Source organism: Phascolarctos cinereus, unplaced genomic scaffold (assembly GCF_003287225.1).
Source record: "Phascolarctos cinereus isolate Bilbo 61053 unplaced genomic scaffold, phaCin_HiC Scaffold_7;HRSCAF=346, whole genome shotgun sequence".
NCBI lineage: Eukaryota > Metazoa > Chordata > Mammalia > Diprotodontia > Phascolarctidae > Phascolarctos > Phascolarctos cinereus.
The window spans coordinates 953,922-969,287 of NW_027556180.1; the positions used below are offsets into that span (position 1 = coordinate 953,922).

General features: G+C 54.0%; 1 protein-coding gene across 2 annotated transcripts in view; it reads right to left on the reverse strand.

Moving 5' to 3' along the window:
- The window catches only part of SMTNL2 (smoothelin like 2), a 28,905-nt gene extending 18,788 nt beyond the window's left edge, over window positions 1-10,117 (reverse strand). The window contains exon 1 of one of the 2 annotated variants that reach the window (XM_020964788.2): window positions 9,635-10,117. In XM_020964788.2, coding sequence (XP_020820447.1) covers window positions 9,635-10,027 — 393 coding nt within the window. In that variant the 5' untranslated portion in view covers window positions 10,028-10,117. The remainder of the gene's footprint in view (window positions 1-9,634) is intronic. The other variant, XM_020964789.2, reaches the window with a different exon arrangement.
- Between the last annotated feature and the right edge of the window lie 5,249 nt (window positions 10,118-15,366).

Below are 15,366 nucleotides of genomic sequence, written 5' to 3' on the forward strand. Positions count from 1 at the left end.
CCCAGGGGCTGCAGGGACAGGCCCCCTCCCAGGCATGGCAGGGCAGGGGTGTGGCAGTCAGGGCTAACTAACTCCAGACCAACTCATGCCAGAGACTCCACATGCCACAGTGAGCTGTCAGTATAAAAAATAATGGATGGACAGATGGATGCACATCCCCAAGCACCGGGAGCCTCTAAAGCCTGGACTTCAGTGGATCCCAAGGGCAATGAGGAGGTGTCCTCCATTCCATTTCAGTGACAGGACCCTGGAAGGGACTGGGGTGGGGGTGGCGGATGGAGAGCCCAGGACTGTGAGGAGTCAGGGCCCTGGCCTTGATCACTCCCAGGAGAGAGGCTAGGATAGGAAGGAGGGGCTCAGCATCTCCCAGCACTCCCCTCTGATTTCCTCCAACTCCTAACAGTCCCATGGGCTGGGCACCCATCCCCATCTACAGATGGGTGAAGAGCCCAGAGCTAGCAGCTTACTCCTGGTTGGTGCTATGGCTAGGGAGCATCAGGGGCCTCACCTCGCCAAGGCCCCAAGGATTCACCCCAACAAAGCAATGGTCCAGAAACCCTGACCTGTCCCGCATAAGACCCCCACTGGAAACTGGCCAGCAGAGGTCACCAAGACAGCAGGGCACCACCGAGGGCAGCACTCCTCATTTGGACAGGAGACAGGAGACCTTGGTGCCCCAGGCTGGCTATGGGCATGGGGACTTAGGAAGGGCAGCACCCATGGGACTCAGCTGAAGGAAAGCAGCCTCCAGGAGGATATAGCACCTGCCTTTGGCCCTGAAGGACCGAACCTGGAGGGAGGGGAGGCTGGACAGCTGGCCTAAGGGGAAACAGGCTGCCTCAAGAGGGAAGGAGGGAGTGGCACATCACTGACACAGGACACCTTTCAGGCATGGCTTGTTGACCACCTGCAGGAGGTGTTGCTTGAACAAGAGGTCAGAGAGGATGGGGGGAGGGGCTCCCAAGGACAAGTGCTGTCTCCACAGCCCTTCACAGTGAAGCCACCACCTACCGAATGGCCCAGGCATGTCTCCACTAGCCAGCTGAGTGGAGACACTGGGAGAGAATATCTGTCTCCCTCACTAGGAAGGCCTAAAAATGTGAGAATAAGGAGACCTCAGGCACTATAGGGCACAATGGAGCCCTGGGAGTCAGGAAGAACAGGTTAAAAATCTTCCACTTTGATGTTGGTGGAGTTGCAAACTGATCCAGTCATTCTAGAGAGTAATTTGGAACTATGCCCAAAGGGCTATAAAAATGTATATATATAACTTTTGACCCAGCAATACAACTACTAGGTCTGTATACCAAAAAGATCATAAAAAAAAGGAAAAGGACCCTCATGTACAAAAACATTTATAGCAGCTCTTTTTGTGGTGGCCAAGAATTGGAAATTGAGGGGATGCCCATCCATTGGGGAACGGCTGAACAAGTTGTGGTATATGAATGGGATGGAATACTATGGTGCTATAAGAAATGATGAGCAGGCAGACTTCAGAAAAACCTGGAAAGACTTAGATGGACTGATGTTGAGTGAAGTGAGCAGAACCAGAACTAACAGCCACACTGTGCAATTACCAACTTTGATAGACTTAGCTCTTCTCAGCAATGCATCGACCTAAGATGAATCCAAAAGACTCATGATGGAAAATGGAGTCAGTGCAGAGGGAAGCAGACTATTTTTCCTTTCTGTTGTTGTCTTTTCTTTCTTGTGGTTTTTCCCTTTTGTTCTGTTCTGTTTTTTCTTTTTTTTTTTAAGGCAATTGGGGTTAAGTGACTTGCCCAGGGTAACACAGCTAGTAAGTGTCATGTGTTTGGGCTGAGGCCAGATTTCTTGAACTCAGGTCCTCCTGACTTCAGGGCCGGTGTTCTATCCACTGTGCCACCTAGCTGCCCCCTCTGTTCCCTTTTTTTCACAACATGGCTAATGTGGAAATGTTTAACATGATTGTACATACATAGCCCATATCAGATTGTTTGGTATCTTAGGGAGAGGTGGGGAGAGGGAGGAAGGGAGAAAAATTTAGAACTTAAATCTTACAGAAATGAATGTTGAAAACTATCTTTACATATAATAGGAAAAAATACTATTAAGACAAAAAAGAAAAGAAATCTCCCACTTCCCCTGCCCCATCAGCAAAGTGACCGAAGACAAAAGCAGTTCCATCACAAGACAAGAACACCAAGAATCCCCAGTGGTGCAGCTGCAGCCCAGCCTCTCTGGGAGCCATGTGAGGTGATGGCAGAGAAGCCCCCCCAGAGGTCAGTGATAGGGACCCCAAGTACCCCCAGGATGCCTGCTTGTGCCCCAGGCAAAGGTCAAACAAATGGCACGCCAGGACAGGAAGGGAAGCTTGTGACTTGGAAGGAGCGGCTGTGGGGAACGTAGCAGATGCAGACACTCGAGAAGACTTCCACGAAGACAAGATGCCGATGAGGATGATGATGGAAGCAGGAGGAGTGAGATGAAGACCAAGCCAAGCTCAGATGGAGAAGCTCAAGCCACACCTCCCTCCCTCCCCTAACGGCAGAGCAGAGGTGGTGGGCCACAGGTGTGGAATACGGGGTGGGCCATACTCTCAGACCCAAAGGCTGGCTTTGAGGAAGTTGGAAGAAAATCTCTGTTATGAGAGGGCTCTCTGACAGAGACGGGCAGGCATCCAGTTGGGACTAGGGGTGCGGCTTTAAAGGCAGTCCGGCTCTTGGTCCTAGAACCACAGCTCATGCGACCTTGGGCATGCTTGTCCTCAGTTTCTCCCTCTGTAAAATGGAGAGAATAATCCCTGTCTGTGTCCCTCAGAGATTCACTGTAAAGATCACAATAATGTCACTAATAATCACATCATTATTAATAATATTCTTATCAATAACAGTTATTAATAAGAATCACATTAATGGAAATGAAAGAGCTTAGGAGAGACCATTGTAGGCCAGCTCATGGGAGCCTGGGACAGCTCTGGGAGAGGAAGGGGAGGCAGGACAAGGGAGAGGAGGGAGGGCACTCAGGGAATATCTGTCAAGAGTCTGGAAAGATTCCGCCTTCCCTGGGCTCTCCCAGGTCTATCTCTCCTCCTCCCCCCTCTCTCCATGGAAAGTGATCCTCATTATCTAGGGCTGGCCTGGAGCCAATTGTCTGGCCTCTGGAGTCTGACCTCCCCCATCCCCTGCTCCCACACTCAGTACATGGCACCGAGAGACTTCAGGAAGGAGGGGAAGCCCCCCCAGAGGCTCCAGGAAGACAGAAGCTGGTCTCAAGGGCCCTGTGCTTTCCCTCCCATCCCCCATCTGTCCAAAGAAGAGAGAAAGCACACCCAGGAGAGGTGAGCAGGCACAGGGCCCAAGAGGCTGCCTAAAACTCAAAGAACTCCCTTTCTTTTTTTTTTTTAAGCCAGGGCAGACTTTTCTCCTCTCCAGTCCTACAACAACCTGCCTGGGGCATGTCTCCCCCTTCAAGAGAAGCACTTTGTTGTGTCCCTGCACACAGCAGGTCTACAGTCAGGAAGCAGTCCATGTGTTTGATAGAAATGCCCTGGTTGGCCTGAGCTTCTGTCAGGCTGTCCTTGTGGAAGGGCTAGCCAGCCCTAGAGGCACACATGGAGCCCAAGGCTGCTCTGAGTGGGGCTCCACCCACCCAACTCAGAGGGGGTTACAGGAAACCACAGAGACCAAATGGCTGTCACTAGACCAGCCAACTTGGCTGGGCTGTCCAGAAACCCAGCCTCCCTCCTAGAGAGAACTGCAGGCTGCTGGGAAGGCAGGATTTGGGGGACCTTGCAAAACTCACTTAAGCCCATTAACTGGGGAATGGTGGAACAAGTCCTGGTACATGCATGTAATGGAATATCATTGGACCATGAGTTACACACGACAAAGGGGACAGTTTCAGAGGAAAGCAGGAAGACCCTTATGGGCTGATACAGAGAGAAGTTAGGAGGACCAGAGCAAGGGATCCAAGAATACCATCACAGAGACAAACAACTTGGAAAGGCTGAAGGGCTCAGATCAATGATCAGCCCCAATTCCAGAGGACTAAAGGTCTTCAGGCTGCCTGCCCCTGATGCAGGCTGAGGGGCTGAGGCCACCCACCCCCAAAATGGACCTGAGGCAGGGCCAAGGGGCTCAAGGCACAGCCTGAGACACACTCTAGTGGATACCACTAATGTGGACATCTCTTTGGCCTGACCATGAACACTTATTACAAAGCTTTTGTTTTGCCTTTTTCTCGATGGAAAGTGAGAGGTGCAAAGGGGCTGAGGATAGACCTGCCCTTCCCCAAAAAAGAAAGAAAAAGAAAAGGGACGAGGGCCATGGCTGCATTTTAAAATGCCCAGAAGACAGGGCAAGCCCAATGGACTGGTTCCTGGACAAATGGAACCGCTTGGAACATGCCCTGTGGAATTTCTTCTAGTCTCCCAAAGGAAAGCCAGTTCTGCACTGGGGAGCTGACAGGCCCCCGTCTGTTCTCCTCACCATAGCTGGCGCTTGTTAACATGAGAATTAGGAAAAAAAGAAACTCTGCTAAGGCCAGGGAGGCCCGGAGCAGCAGTGCCATTATGTGCAGATTCTGGGTTCCCCACTCATAGCGTTTGAGATTTTAAATCACAAATGTTCATTCCCCCTTGCACACATTTATACCATCTACCCAAACCCAGGCACAGACACCCTGATGACCCTGTGGGCTCCCAGACTGGGTAGCCTTCCCAGGACACAGAAGACTCATAACACCTCAGCCTGGGCTCCTTTCCTTAGTCCGTGGCTTTGAAGGACTTGATTTAAACCTCTCCCCAAAGTCGTTCACTTTGTTATAAAAATAACGTGGTTGGCAGGGAAAGAGAGATAAGGCTGAGCCTGGCTTGTCTCACACCAAGGCCTTCCGGAGGGGCCTGGGGCTCAGAGGTCCCTGGTTTGTTCCCCTCTCAGCTAATGGTACTTGCAGGTGGTCTCAGGTAACTCCTCTGGAGACCAGCCCAGCCTCCTGGGCCCATCCACAGTCAGAGGAAGCCCTCTCACTCCCCCTTCCCCAGGGAGCCTCGCACAGGGCTGAGCTTGGATGGACAGAAATGCCTGGCTTTTCTCAGGCTCCCCCGGCTCTCTGCCAATCTCCTTCTGAAGTTCTAATGCAGCAGAAAAGCTAGTAATGGCAGGGGCCTGAAAGGCCAGCAAGGCCAACCACCTCATTTTACAGATGAGTAAACTGAGGTGCAGAGAAGGTGACTTGTCTGAGGTCATCCAGGCAATAAATGACATAGGCAGAATTTGAACCCAGGTCCTGACTTGAGAGCTGGAGGCCTCTTCAAGTGGGGTCCAGGCTCTGTGGCAAAAGCCACAGGGGTAATGTATGTGGCCACAAAGCTGCTTATACTTAACCCCACAAGAGTCCAGGCCAATTCCCCACCAGGACTTTAGTCCCTTCTTAGGAAAGGGACCCTCCACCTCTTTGTGGTTCCTGACCCCAAAAGTGCCCAGGGTGGTAGCAGCTGGGCCTGCAGCCTGGGGCAGGGCAGGAGGAGCAGTGAGGGGGAGGGCAGCTCAGGCAAGCAAGGTGGGTGAGTCACCCCCATTCAGGCTTTGCCCCCAATACCCCCATGAGGCTGGGCCTCGAGCAGTGAATCAGGATCCCTGGCCCCTCCGGCCTGGCAGGGGAACAGTGAAGAATGGGAGACAGAGAGGTGCCAATGGAGGGACTCTCTCGTTATTCAAACTGGATCTCCTACATCCTTTAAAAAGAGTCTCTTCACTGGAACCTATTTCCTCAAGTCATCATCTCCCTCCTCACCTTTTCTGCCTAACTCCTGAGTACTCACTTACCTTTACCTTTTCTAGGATTTCCCCCTCCACACTGCCCTCCCCCATTAGTCACCCCCCCCCCATCCACCTCCCTACCTCCAATGGCCTTTTCTAGGACCTCTTTCCCTAGAAGAGCTGGAAGGGCCTCTGTGCCTGCAGCAGGATGCAGACCTTCCTTGAAGCCCACCTGTGATGGGCACCCAACATAGGCCTTCAGAGCTGGGAGAGATGGGTGGTTCTACAAGGTTCTTCTCTAAAGCCTAAACCTGCCTCTTGGTGGGGCTCTGAGTTCTTCCAAACCCACAAGGAGGTTACCTTCCAGACACACAAGGCCCACCATCACAGCCACTCTGCCTTCTCTCCTTCAGCTGTTTCTCCCATGCCCAGGACTGCAGCCCTCCCCAGCTCGGCCCTCCTCACCTTGTCAGAGCTTTTCCTGGGACCAGCTCAGTCTCGGCTCTCCTCCTGGCCCTCCAACATCCTAGTCACTTTCCTCTGTGGAGGGGGGGAGGTCCAGCCTCCCCCCCCCCATTTTACCACACTAGCCTCCTCAACTGCATTCATGCCAAAGCTTCTGCTTCCCATTGGCCAGCTTTGTGTGATAGCCCGGCCATCTCCCCTCCTCTGGGTAGGTCCTTGGTCTCTCCCCCCACACCCCTGCTGCCAAGCCCTGTGCATTGGCTCTCTACAACATTCTTCCCCCCATGTCTCTCCTGACCCCTTTGCTCACACATTCAGCGAGGTAGCCTAGTTTACTTCTGGTAAGCCAGGTCCCTGCCTCAAAGACCTCAGGGAGCAGGGGAGAAAGAGCCCACATACAAGAGAAGACCTTTTCAGGAGAGGTGTGAAAGGCAGAGGTCCAATGGGCAGGGAGGGAATGAATCAGGGAAGACTTTCTCAAGGGAATCCATTTGTTTGGGGCTGCAAGGGAGCCAAGAGACTGAACAGGGAGGAATGAGGGAAAGTGAATGAACCCATGAAGCTGGCATGGAGGGAGCAGAGGACAGCAGAGGGACAGAGGGACAGGTGGACTGAACTCAAGAAAGAGCCAAGGGAATGAGAAGAGAACCCAGGACTGCACCTTGAGGGGCAGAAGAGAATTATGATCCAAGAACAGAGCCAGAGGCAGCCAGGAGGAGAAGCAGGAGAGTCCATCCCTGGGGCCGAAGGAGTAAGGAGCAGAGGTGAGTGAGCCTGTGAGGTCTCCAGGCCCCCAGGCCTCTACCCAAGGGGCTCCCCTGCTAATACACAGGCAATCACCCCATTTCTGGCCTTTCCCTCCTTCTTCGAACTGGCAGGGGTCAGACCAGCAGCCCACACCTAAAAGGTGCTGCCTCCTCACCTCTGGGGACTGGATCTTCCCACAGGGCTCCCAACCCCCACACTGTCAGATAGCCCTACTAGAATGACTGTTAACAGATGGGCTTCTAAGGGCAAAAAGTATGCCCTCCCCTACCCACCCAGATAAGATCCCCGAGGGCAGAAGCTGTTTCCTTTATGGCCTCTAACCCACAGCCTCCAGGGACCCACTAGAATTGAAGTGAATAGCCTCCTTAGAAAAGGCAAGGCCAAATTAGCTTTTCCAAGGAGATACTGCACCTCCCCCACCCCCAGGCAAAGCTAACAACTTCGGTGGACTGAGCTCCCAAGCTCTAGCCCCAGAAGCTCAGGCACATTAAGCACCCTTCGGCCATTCCCCAAGAGGAGGAGAAGGCTTTCAAATGGCGAAGGCCAGAAGGCCTTTCCAAGCCAGGCCCACCCCACAGCCACTGCCATCTCCATGCCCAGCTCACACCAATTCTGGGCCTGAGAGGGGGGCTCGTGTGGCTCCCTGCCTTCCCATGCTCACTCAGGTACCAGTCAACCCCCACTCTACCTCTTGGCCATGGCCTTCATTGTCCACTTCCCCTCCTCCACTGGACCATAAGCCCCAGGAAGGCAGGGTCTACACAGTGCCTATTTTTGTTCAAGGAGTGGGGGAGGAGGGGTGGCAGGTGCCAGCAGAGAATACACAGCCACAGTAGGAGATAAGACATGATGTCCATGGGAAGCTCCGGTATGCTTCTAGGAGCCACCATTGGTGGTGCCAAGCTAGGCTGGACAGGGAGGATAGTGGGAAGAAGTCAGCCCCCAACAGTCTCCAACTGCTGAGGTTCTGGGGCCCAGGGTGCCATTGAGACACACCCTCCCCCCAGGGAGGATTCAAGCAGCATTGACCTCAGGTCGTAGATAGCAAGCAAACTCAGAAGAGGGGTGTGACTCAGCCAGGGCACCCCCGGGGCCTACTCTGGGGTCCTGCTTCCTCCTCCCTAGGGCACACAGTCCTCTCCTCAAGTGCATTGGTCCTTCCTCAAATCTACCAGCCAGAGACCCTGAGACTTAACCACAGAGAGGTGGTGGTGGTGAGGATGGTGCCCAAGAGAAGGAAAGAGGAAGAAGGGGGGACAGGGAGAGGGAGACTGGTATGGACCACCTTAGAGAGAAGTAAGAATTGAGTGACCGAGAGACCAGAAGACAGGCAGGATCAGGGAACTAGATGTGGACAGTCTATGCTTGTGGCCAAGCTGTTCCAAAAGCTGAAGCAGCCTGGCTGAGAGGGAGGAACGCAAAGCCCCCTGGGCCTCAGTTCTGTCTTTCTTCTCAGGACTCTCCCAGGGGGCAGCCTTGAGAACTGAAGAGACTTCCGAGGACCTGTGGCCTGAGCTCCCCCTCGCCCAACTCTACACTTTGGCTGGGGATCTGCTAAACCACTCAGAGAGCCTAAGAACTGGGCTGGCTGCCTTCTCAAACCCGAATCACTCACCTGGACCCACCTACACAGGGAAGCATCAGTCCCCTGGCCTCCAGCCTTGGAGTCTCAGGGTTAATCAGTGAGGGCAGGCCCCATCCTCCTCAGCATGCCTCATTTCAGGTCACTTTAAAGCCTTCTGGCTGTGGACCTTCTCCAAGGCCACTCCTTCCATTCGAAGGTGCAGAAGGGTCATTAACATCATAGTGCAGGGTCACAAAGAGCCTCTCCCCCTCAGGAAAAGGAGGGTGTGGAGGAGCCTTCCCGACAGATTCAGTCCCTTGAAGCTGAGAAACAGGTGGACCCAGAGACGGCCAGTCCCCAATCCGGCTCTCCTCCAAGCCCCCACCCCCACTGCTCTGACACACACACACACACACACACACACACACACATCTTCTCCGGCTGGTCATGCAGCATGGTTTACTAAGTACCTTCCTCATCCCGTTCTCAAATACAGGGGTCAGTCACCAGCCACTCGTGGCCTGCCCTCCAACAGCTGTCCCACTGCTCATCCTTGTCATTTAGCCCTTAGCAAGCAAGTAGCTAGGTCGTGCGATGCCTGCCGAGCAGCCGAAGACCCCTATTCTGGACCCCAACACAGTGGCTGTAGGCGAGGATCCCAAAGCCCCGCCCAGCTCCTGGTCCAACCAGAGACTTTTGGCCAGAGAAGGGCCGGCTAAGACACCGGGAGCCCAAACCACATCCCGAGGGCTCTGACATAGAGCCTGGAAGTCGGCCTCCGCCTGCCATGGAACAAGCTAGGGAAACTGAGGCAGGCCAATGCGGGAGGAGCTGCATCTGGCCCCAGAGGGCGGAAGCAGGAGCAACAAGTTGGGGTTAGAAAGGGGTAAAATGTGAGGCTGGAGGTCAGAAAGAGGCTCTCAAACTAGCCCCTTGGAGCGGGCCCAAAAGGAGGAGGGATCCGACCTGGCAGGGCCGGGGTGGGCCCTTCCTCTCACCGCCTGCAGGCTGAGCCCCGTTGGGACTGGGCCCTCCCGCTCGCTCCCATTCTGTCCCGTTCCGTTCCCTTCCTCCGGTCCACGAGGCGCTCACTCACCTGGCCACGGCCTGACAGCGAGAGCACTGCGTGGCTGGCGAAGCGCGGGGGCCCACGGGGTCCGGGGGACGCCGGCTCGGCCCGGGGCTCAGGCCCGCTGTCCAGGGGCAGGCCGGTGGCGCGCGCCAGCGCCTCCACGTGGCGTGCCAGTTGCCCCAGGTGGGCCCGCAGCCGCTCGTGTTCGCTCTGCAGCTCGGCCACGGTGCGTGCCAGGGGCCCCGCCAGCCCCAGCGCTTCGGCCACTCGCTGCTCCACGCCACGCTGGAAGTGTGCCACGTCCGCCCTCAAGGCGCGTACCGCCTCGCGCAGCCCCACCGGCGCCTCATCAGCCTCGAACCCGAGCTCGGCCTCAGCGGCCCTTGCCCCAGGCTTCTCCCCTGACTCGTTCTCCATGGCCTGGCCGCTTCGCGCAGGGCTTCACGTAGGGTGCTGTCTGGCGCCCCGGCTCCGCTGCCTTAATTTCTGGAGGGGGCCGCGGAGGCGGGGGGGGGGGGAAGGCGGGGGGCGGAGGAGGGGAGGAGTCGCCCGGGGGGAAAGAGGGAGGGGGGAGCTGACCAGGCCTGGGGAGTGGGGACCAGACCAGAAACTTGCCGGGGCCCCCTCCTGTTGGGCAGGAAAGCCGGGAGAAGAGAGAGCCGTGCGCGGGAGGCTCGGGTGCGGAGACCGGGTGGGCTCTCTTACCCAGCCCACTGGAGCCAGCACAGCCAAAGTCAACAGACCTTATCGCTCCCCAGGAGGAGAGGAGGGGAGGAGAAAGCGGGCCGGCTAGAGGAGGGGACTGGAGAAGAGGGGGAAGGGTCCCTCCTGGTTCCCTTCGGCTACCCCACCACCGACCAGCTGCAGGAGGGAGGGGTGGAGTAAAACACAACTCCCCTCCTTGGAGCTACCTACTGGGAAGGAAGTGAGGGGAGGGTCCAGGCCCCCGTTCCACCCCAGGCGGGCTCCCCCTGCTCAGACCCTCACCCCCACCCCGGCTACAGAGGCAGGCAGGTGCAGGGGGCGGGACAGGGAGGAGGGACCGAGAACCATGGTGGGCGGGGGCCTGGAGTCTGATCCCCGCAGAAACAGCTCCTGACCGTCAGGCTCCCCACCGCCCAACTACGCCATGGCTTTTTACCTCGGAGACATTTTGTACAGAAATCCACACCACTACTTCAGACCCTCATATTACACACACAAACACACACACACGCATGCACGCACACACGTACACATGGAGTGCCACTGGAAATTCAAGTTGGTGGGGATTTGGAAAGCAGCATCACCATACCTCAGAATTCCTCCCTGCCCTTTTTCACGTTGGGGGCCAGAGCCTGGACCTGAGAGCCATGGAGGTGGTGTTTAAGCCCATGGCCGCTGATGAGATCACCAAGTGAGAGTGGAAGTGGAGAAGAAGCAAGGTCCCAGCACAGAGCCTTAGGATCCGCCCCTAGTCAGGGGATGAAATAAGGAGGCCGAAGGACCCTGTGGAGAGGCAGAAGGGGAGCCAGTGGAGAGCAGGATCCTGGAAAGCTCAGGATGAAAGAGCTTTGAGGAGGAGGGCTGGTCAGCACTGTCAGGGGCTATGGAGAGACAAAGAGGACAGGGGATGCGATTTGGTAATTAAAAGATCACTGGCAACCTGGGAGAGGGGGTGTTCAGCTGAGTCAGAAGCTACAGTGCAGCTTCTTACGGTTTTACAGAACAAATCCTTTTATGAAGGAGTTTTGTTCTGTGAAGTTTGGATTGTCAAAGGGCAGTACTTGAGGACCTAGAGGACTACATGTGGCCTCGAGGCTGCAGGTTCCCCACCCCTGAGCTACACTGAGAAGATTTCAGTGAATGAGAGGAGGGAAAGTAGAGGCCAAAATAAGATAAATTTCCTAGAAATGTGACTGTAAAAAAGGGAAGAGAAATGAGATAACAGCTTGGGGGGAAAGTTGGGTCTAATGAGGGCTCCTAAAGGTGGGCCTGTGCTGGTAGGAAGAAGGGAATGAGCTTGTACAGAAGGGAAGCTTGGACATTGAGGAGCAAAGGCTGACACAAAGCAACAAGCATTTGTTAAGGGCTTACTCTGGGGCAAGCTCCTGGTTGCATTCCCCTGCATCCCCTTGTGTTCTGCTGTCACCTGACTTTCCTCTGTGTCAATAATCACTCACGTTTACATAGCTGCCTGCAAATCTTTTCTTGCTGGATCCTCACAACAACCCCAGGAGGTAGGTGCTATCATTATCCCCATTTTACAGAGGAGTAAACTGAAGCAAACAGAGGTGAAGTCCTCTGCTCAGGGTCATACAACTAGTAAGTGTCTGAGGCTGGATTTGAGTTCAGGTCTGTCCTTTCTCTAAGCCAGGTGCTCTAGCCACTGAATCACTCAGTTGCCCCACCCCAGCTCTTAACCTGGTATCTTACCCTGTATCACCTCTGTTACACTGCGTAAACTAGGCTCTGTCCACTCCTAGATGACATCTTATCACTCAGTTCCTGTGCTACCCCAGGTCTCCTAGCTCTGTTACATTGTATGATCCAAGGCCTATTGGGTGTTATACTGTATCACTTCTCCGTTACCAGCCCCCTTCCTCTTGTTCCAGGTTTATCGTGTCACCCAGTGCCTTTCTCTTTGCCTCCTGTGTTACACTGTAACACCTATTTCTGTTACATTGTATCCCCCAGCTTTTCCCCGGGGGTGCCATATTACCCCTGCTTTCCTCCTTCAGGCTCTATGTATCATCCACTGTTACACCCTTCTCTTCCCCAAAAGTCCTTCCCAGGCTCTAATAATGAGGAAATGAAAACAAGATGAAATGTAATGCAAATCAAAGTCCAGTTCCATGTTTAATTCAACAAATAAAGACTAAGTACAGGACAGAGATGCTAGGAGTTCTGTGAGGAGACAAAGACTTGGAAGCTTCCAGCTCAGCGCAGGGCCAGGTCCTGGTCCCTCCCAGCTAAGAGTGTTGGAGGACAATGGGTAATAGTGTTGAATTAGGTTATTTGGAGGAGGCTGGAGGGAAGGGCCCTGAGGGCCCTGAGGTGATGGGGAACTCACTACCTTTCAAGGCAAAATTTGTGTTTCTGAGAGGTTCGGAACTGAAATCTGCTACCTCTAACTTTGACCCGTGGATGCCAGTTCTGCCTTTGAAAGCCAAGCAGGACAGGACTTAGAATGTCTCTCTCCTCTTCCATGTGACAGCCTGGGAGCCACTTGCAGCCAGTGATCATTCCCCCATCTTCTCTGGCCTCAGACTGCTCAATCCCTCCAACGGATGCTCGGGCAGCATGGTTTGGCATCCCTTTTCTGTCCAGGACATGCCTTGGCTTTTCAGTGTCCCTTCCAAACTGTGGCATCCACAGATCCCCAGATGAGGCCTGACCAGGGCAGCTTGAACAAGCGACTCTCGTTCTGGGTCACATGTTTCAGTTAAGAAAGCCTAAGGTCCAATGAAGTTTGGGGGAGGCCACATGGTACTGTACCCTCACAGGCATCATTCCTTCTCTTCTGTGTTGAGGCTGTGGCTGGGAGGGTTTCATGGCACTATTGGAAACTTCCTGGTTTGGGGACCCAGGCATGGGATTGCCTTCACTGGGAAGTTCCTGTTCAGGTAGAAGATAGAATCCTCATGCCATGTAAACAAGCAGACAAGTAAAGCAAAGTAGGAAAGTAGGTTCTGGAACAGAATCGGAAACCAGGCTAAAACCAGGAGGGGATAGAGACCTGGAGGGGATTCACAAGGCTTTCCCAAGGAGGGTCAAAATGAAGTTTGGGGGGAATATTGTAGGCATGGGGTTCCTGCTTTGGCCTGAGGTTGGGCCCAGGTCCTTTCCAGTGCCCTAGTTCTAGAATTCATTGTACTGCCTGTGGAGGTAAATGATATTGGAGGCAGAGAACTGTGGGGGGCCAAAGGGGCCTCCCAGCTCTGCTGTTCCAAAGGCCTTAAAGGGATGGTAGCAAGTGGCAAAGCCAGGAATAAAATCCTCTTCTGACTCACCAGCTGGTGTTCCTCCACTGTTGCCAGCTATTGACTCCTCTGAATGCCCATGGGAATTGGGGTGTCCAGCAATTTGACAGAAGCTGATGAAGTCCCTAGAAATAAGCCTCTGATGTGGAGTCTTGGCAGGGACAAACTGATGAAGCAGAGGTGGCTAGTGGTCTCTACTATCCTAATCACCCCTGTGGGGTGTGATCAGTCAGTCAGTCAGTCAACATTAAGTTGGGGCACTGTGCACAAAGAAAGATAAAAACCCCCTGCCCTTGAGGAGCTCACTGCCTAATGGGGGAGAGAACAGGTCAACTATGTGTAAACAAGCCAAATACAGGGTAAATTGGAGAAAATGGGGGGGGGGCTAGCATTAAGGGAGGTTGGGAAAGGCTTCCTGTAGAAGGCTGGGGGAGGGGAAGGCAAGGGGAGAGAGCATTTCAGGCATGGGGGACAGTCAGCAAAAACTGCCAGAATTGGGATATGGAATGTCTTGCTTGAGAACTGCAAGGAGGCCAGTCACTGAATCAAAGTATATGGAAGAAAGTGAGGTGCCCAAAGACTAGGATGCTAGGTGGGGGTGAAAATATGAAAAGCTTTCCAAGTGTTTTGGGTATTTCAGTTTGATTCTAGAAGGGATGGGGAGCAGCCAGTTTATTGAGTGGGGAGGGTGTGACATTGTCCACCTTGCTTTTGACAGCTGAGCAGAGGATGGGCTGGAGTTGGGGGGGAAAGTACCTAGTTCCACATTCGAGGCTATTTCATAGCCCAGGTATGAGGAGCTGAGGACCTACACCAGGATGACGGGCAGTGTCGGAGAAGAGAAGGGGGCATGTTACAAAGAGAGAAACAGCAGGTCTGGGCAGCAGATTGTCTGTGGGGGGTGGGAGTGTGGGAGTAGTTCCAGGAGAACTCGGAGGCTGAGCTGGGCCAGTGGGAGGACTTTAGGAGACCCAAGGGCTTGTCAAGGAGATGATGAATTCAGGTGTCTGCTGGACTGGTAGGTTGAGCTGACGGTAGGTAGTCGGAGATGGCTGACTTGGAGGTAGGGAGAGAGGTTAGGGTCAGAGGAGTAGATCTGAGTGTGAATCATCTGCATAGACATGACCATTGATAAAGAGGTAAGTGAACTAGACTAGAGCAAGAAGAGGGCCCAGAAGAGAACTGGGGTGACACTGACCTCTAAAGGGTAAGAACAGAATAAAGACCTGGCAAAGGGGACTAGGAAGGAGTGCTCAGACATACAGAAGAGAGTCACCTCATAAAACCCCGGAGTACAGTATATCAAGGCAGCTAGGGGCACCATTGTGTATACAGCATGGAGCCTAGAGTCCCAAAGACTAGAGTTCAAATCCAGCCTCAGACACTATCAGGGCAGCTAGGTGGGGCTGCAGTGGATAGAGCCCCCAGCCTGGAGTCAGGAAGACTCATCTTCCTGAGTTCAAATCCAGCCTCAAACACTACTTACTAGCTATGTGACCCTGGGCAAGTCACCCAGTTTGCCTCAGTCTCCTCATCTGTAGAATGAGTTGGAGAAAGACATGGCAAACCACTTCAGTGTCTCTGCCAAGAAAACCCTACACGGGGTCATGAAGAGTAAAACACAACAATGACAATATATCAAAGAAGAGACAGATAGACAGACAGACAGAGAGGTCAAGAAGGATGAGGACAGGGAAAGGCCATTAGATGTGTTGATTCAGAGATCACTGGAGCCAGGAATCACAGAGATCTATGGAGCAGAGGATGGCCGGGGCACACACAGAGACCCAATAC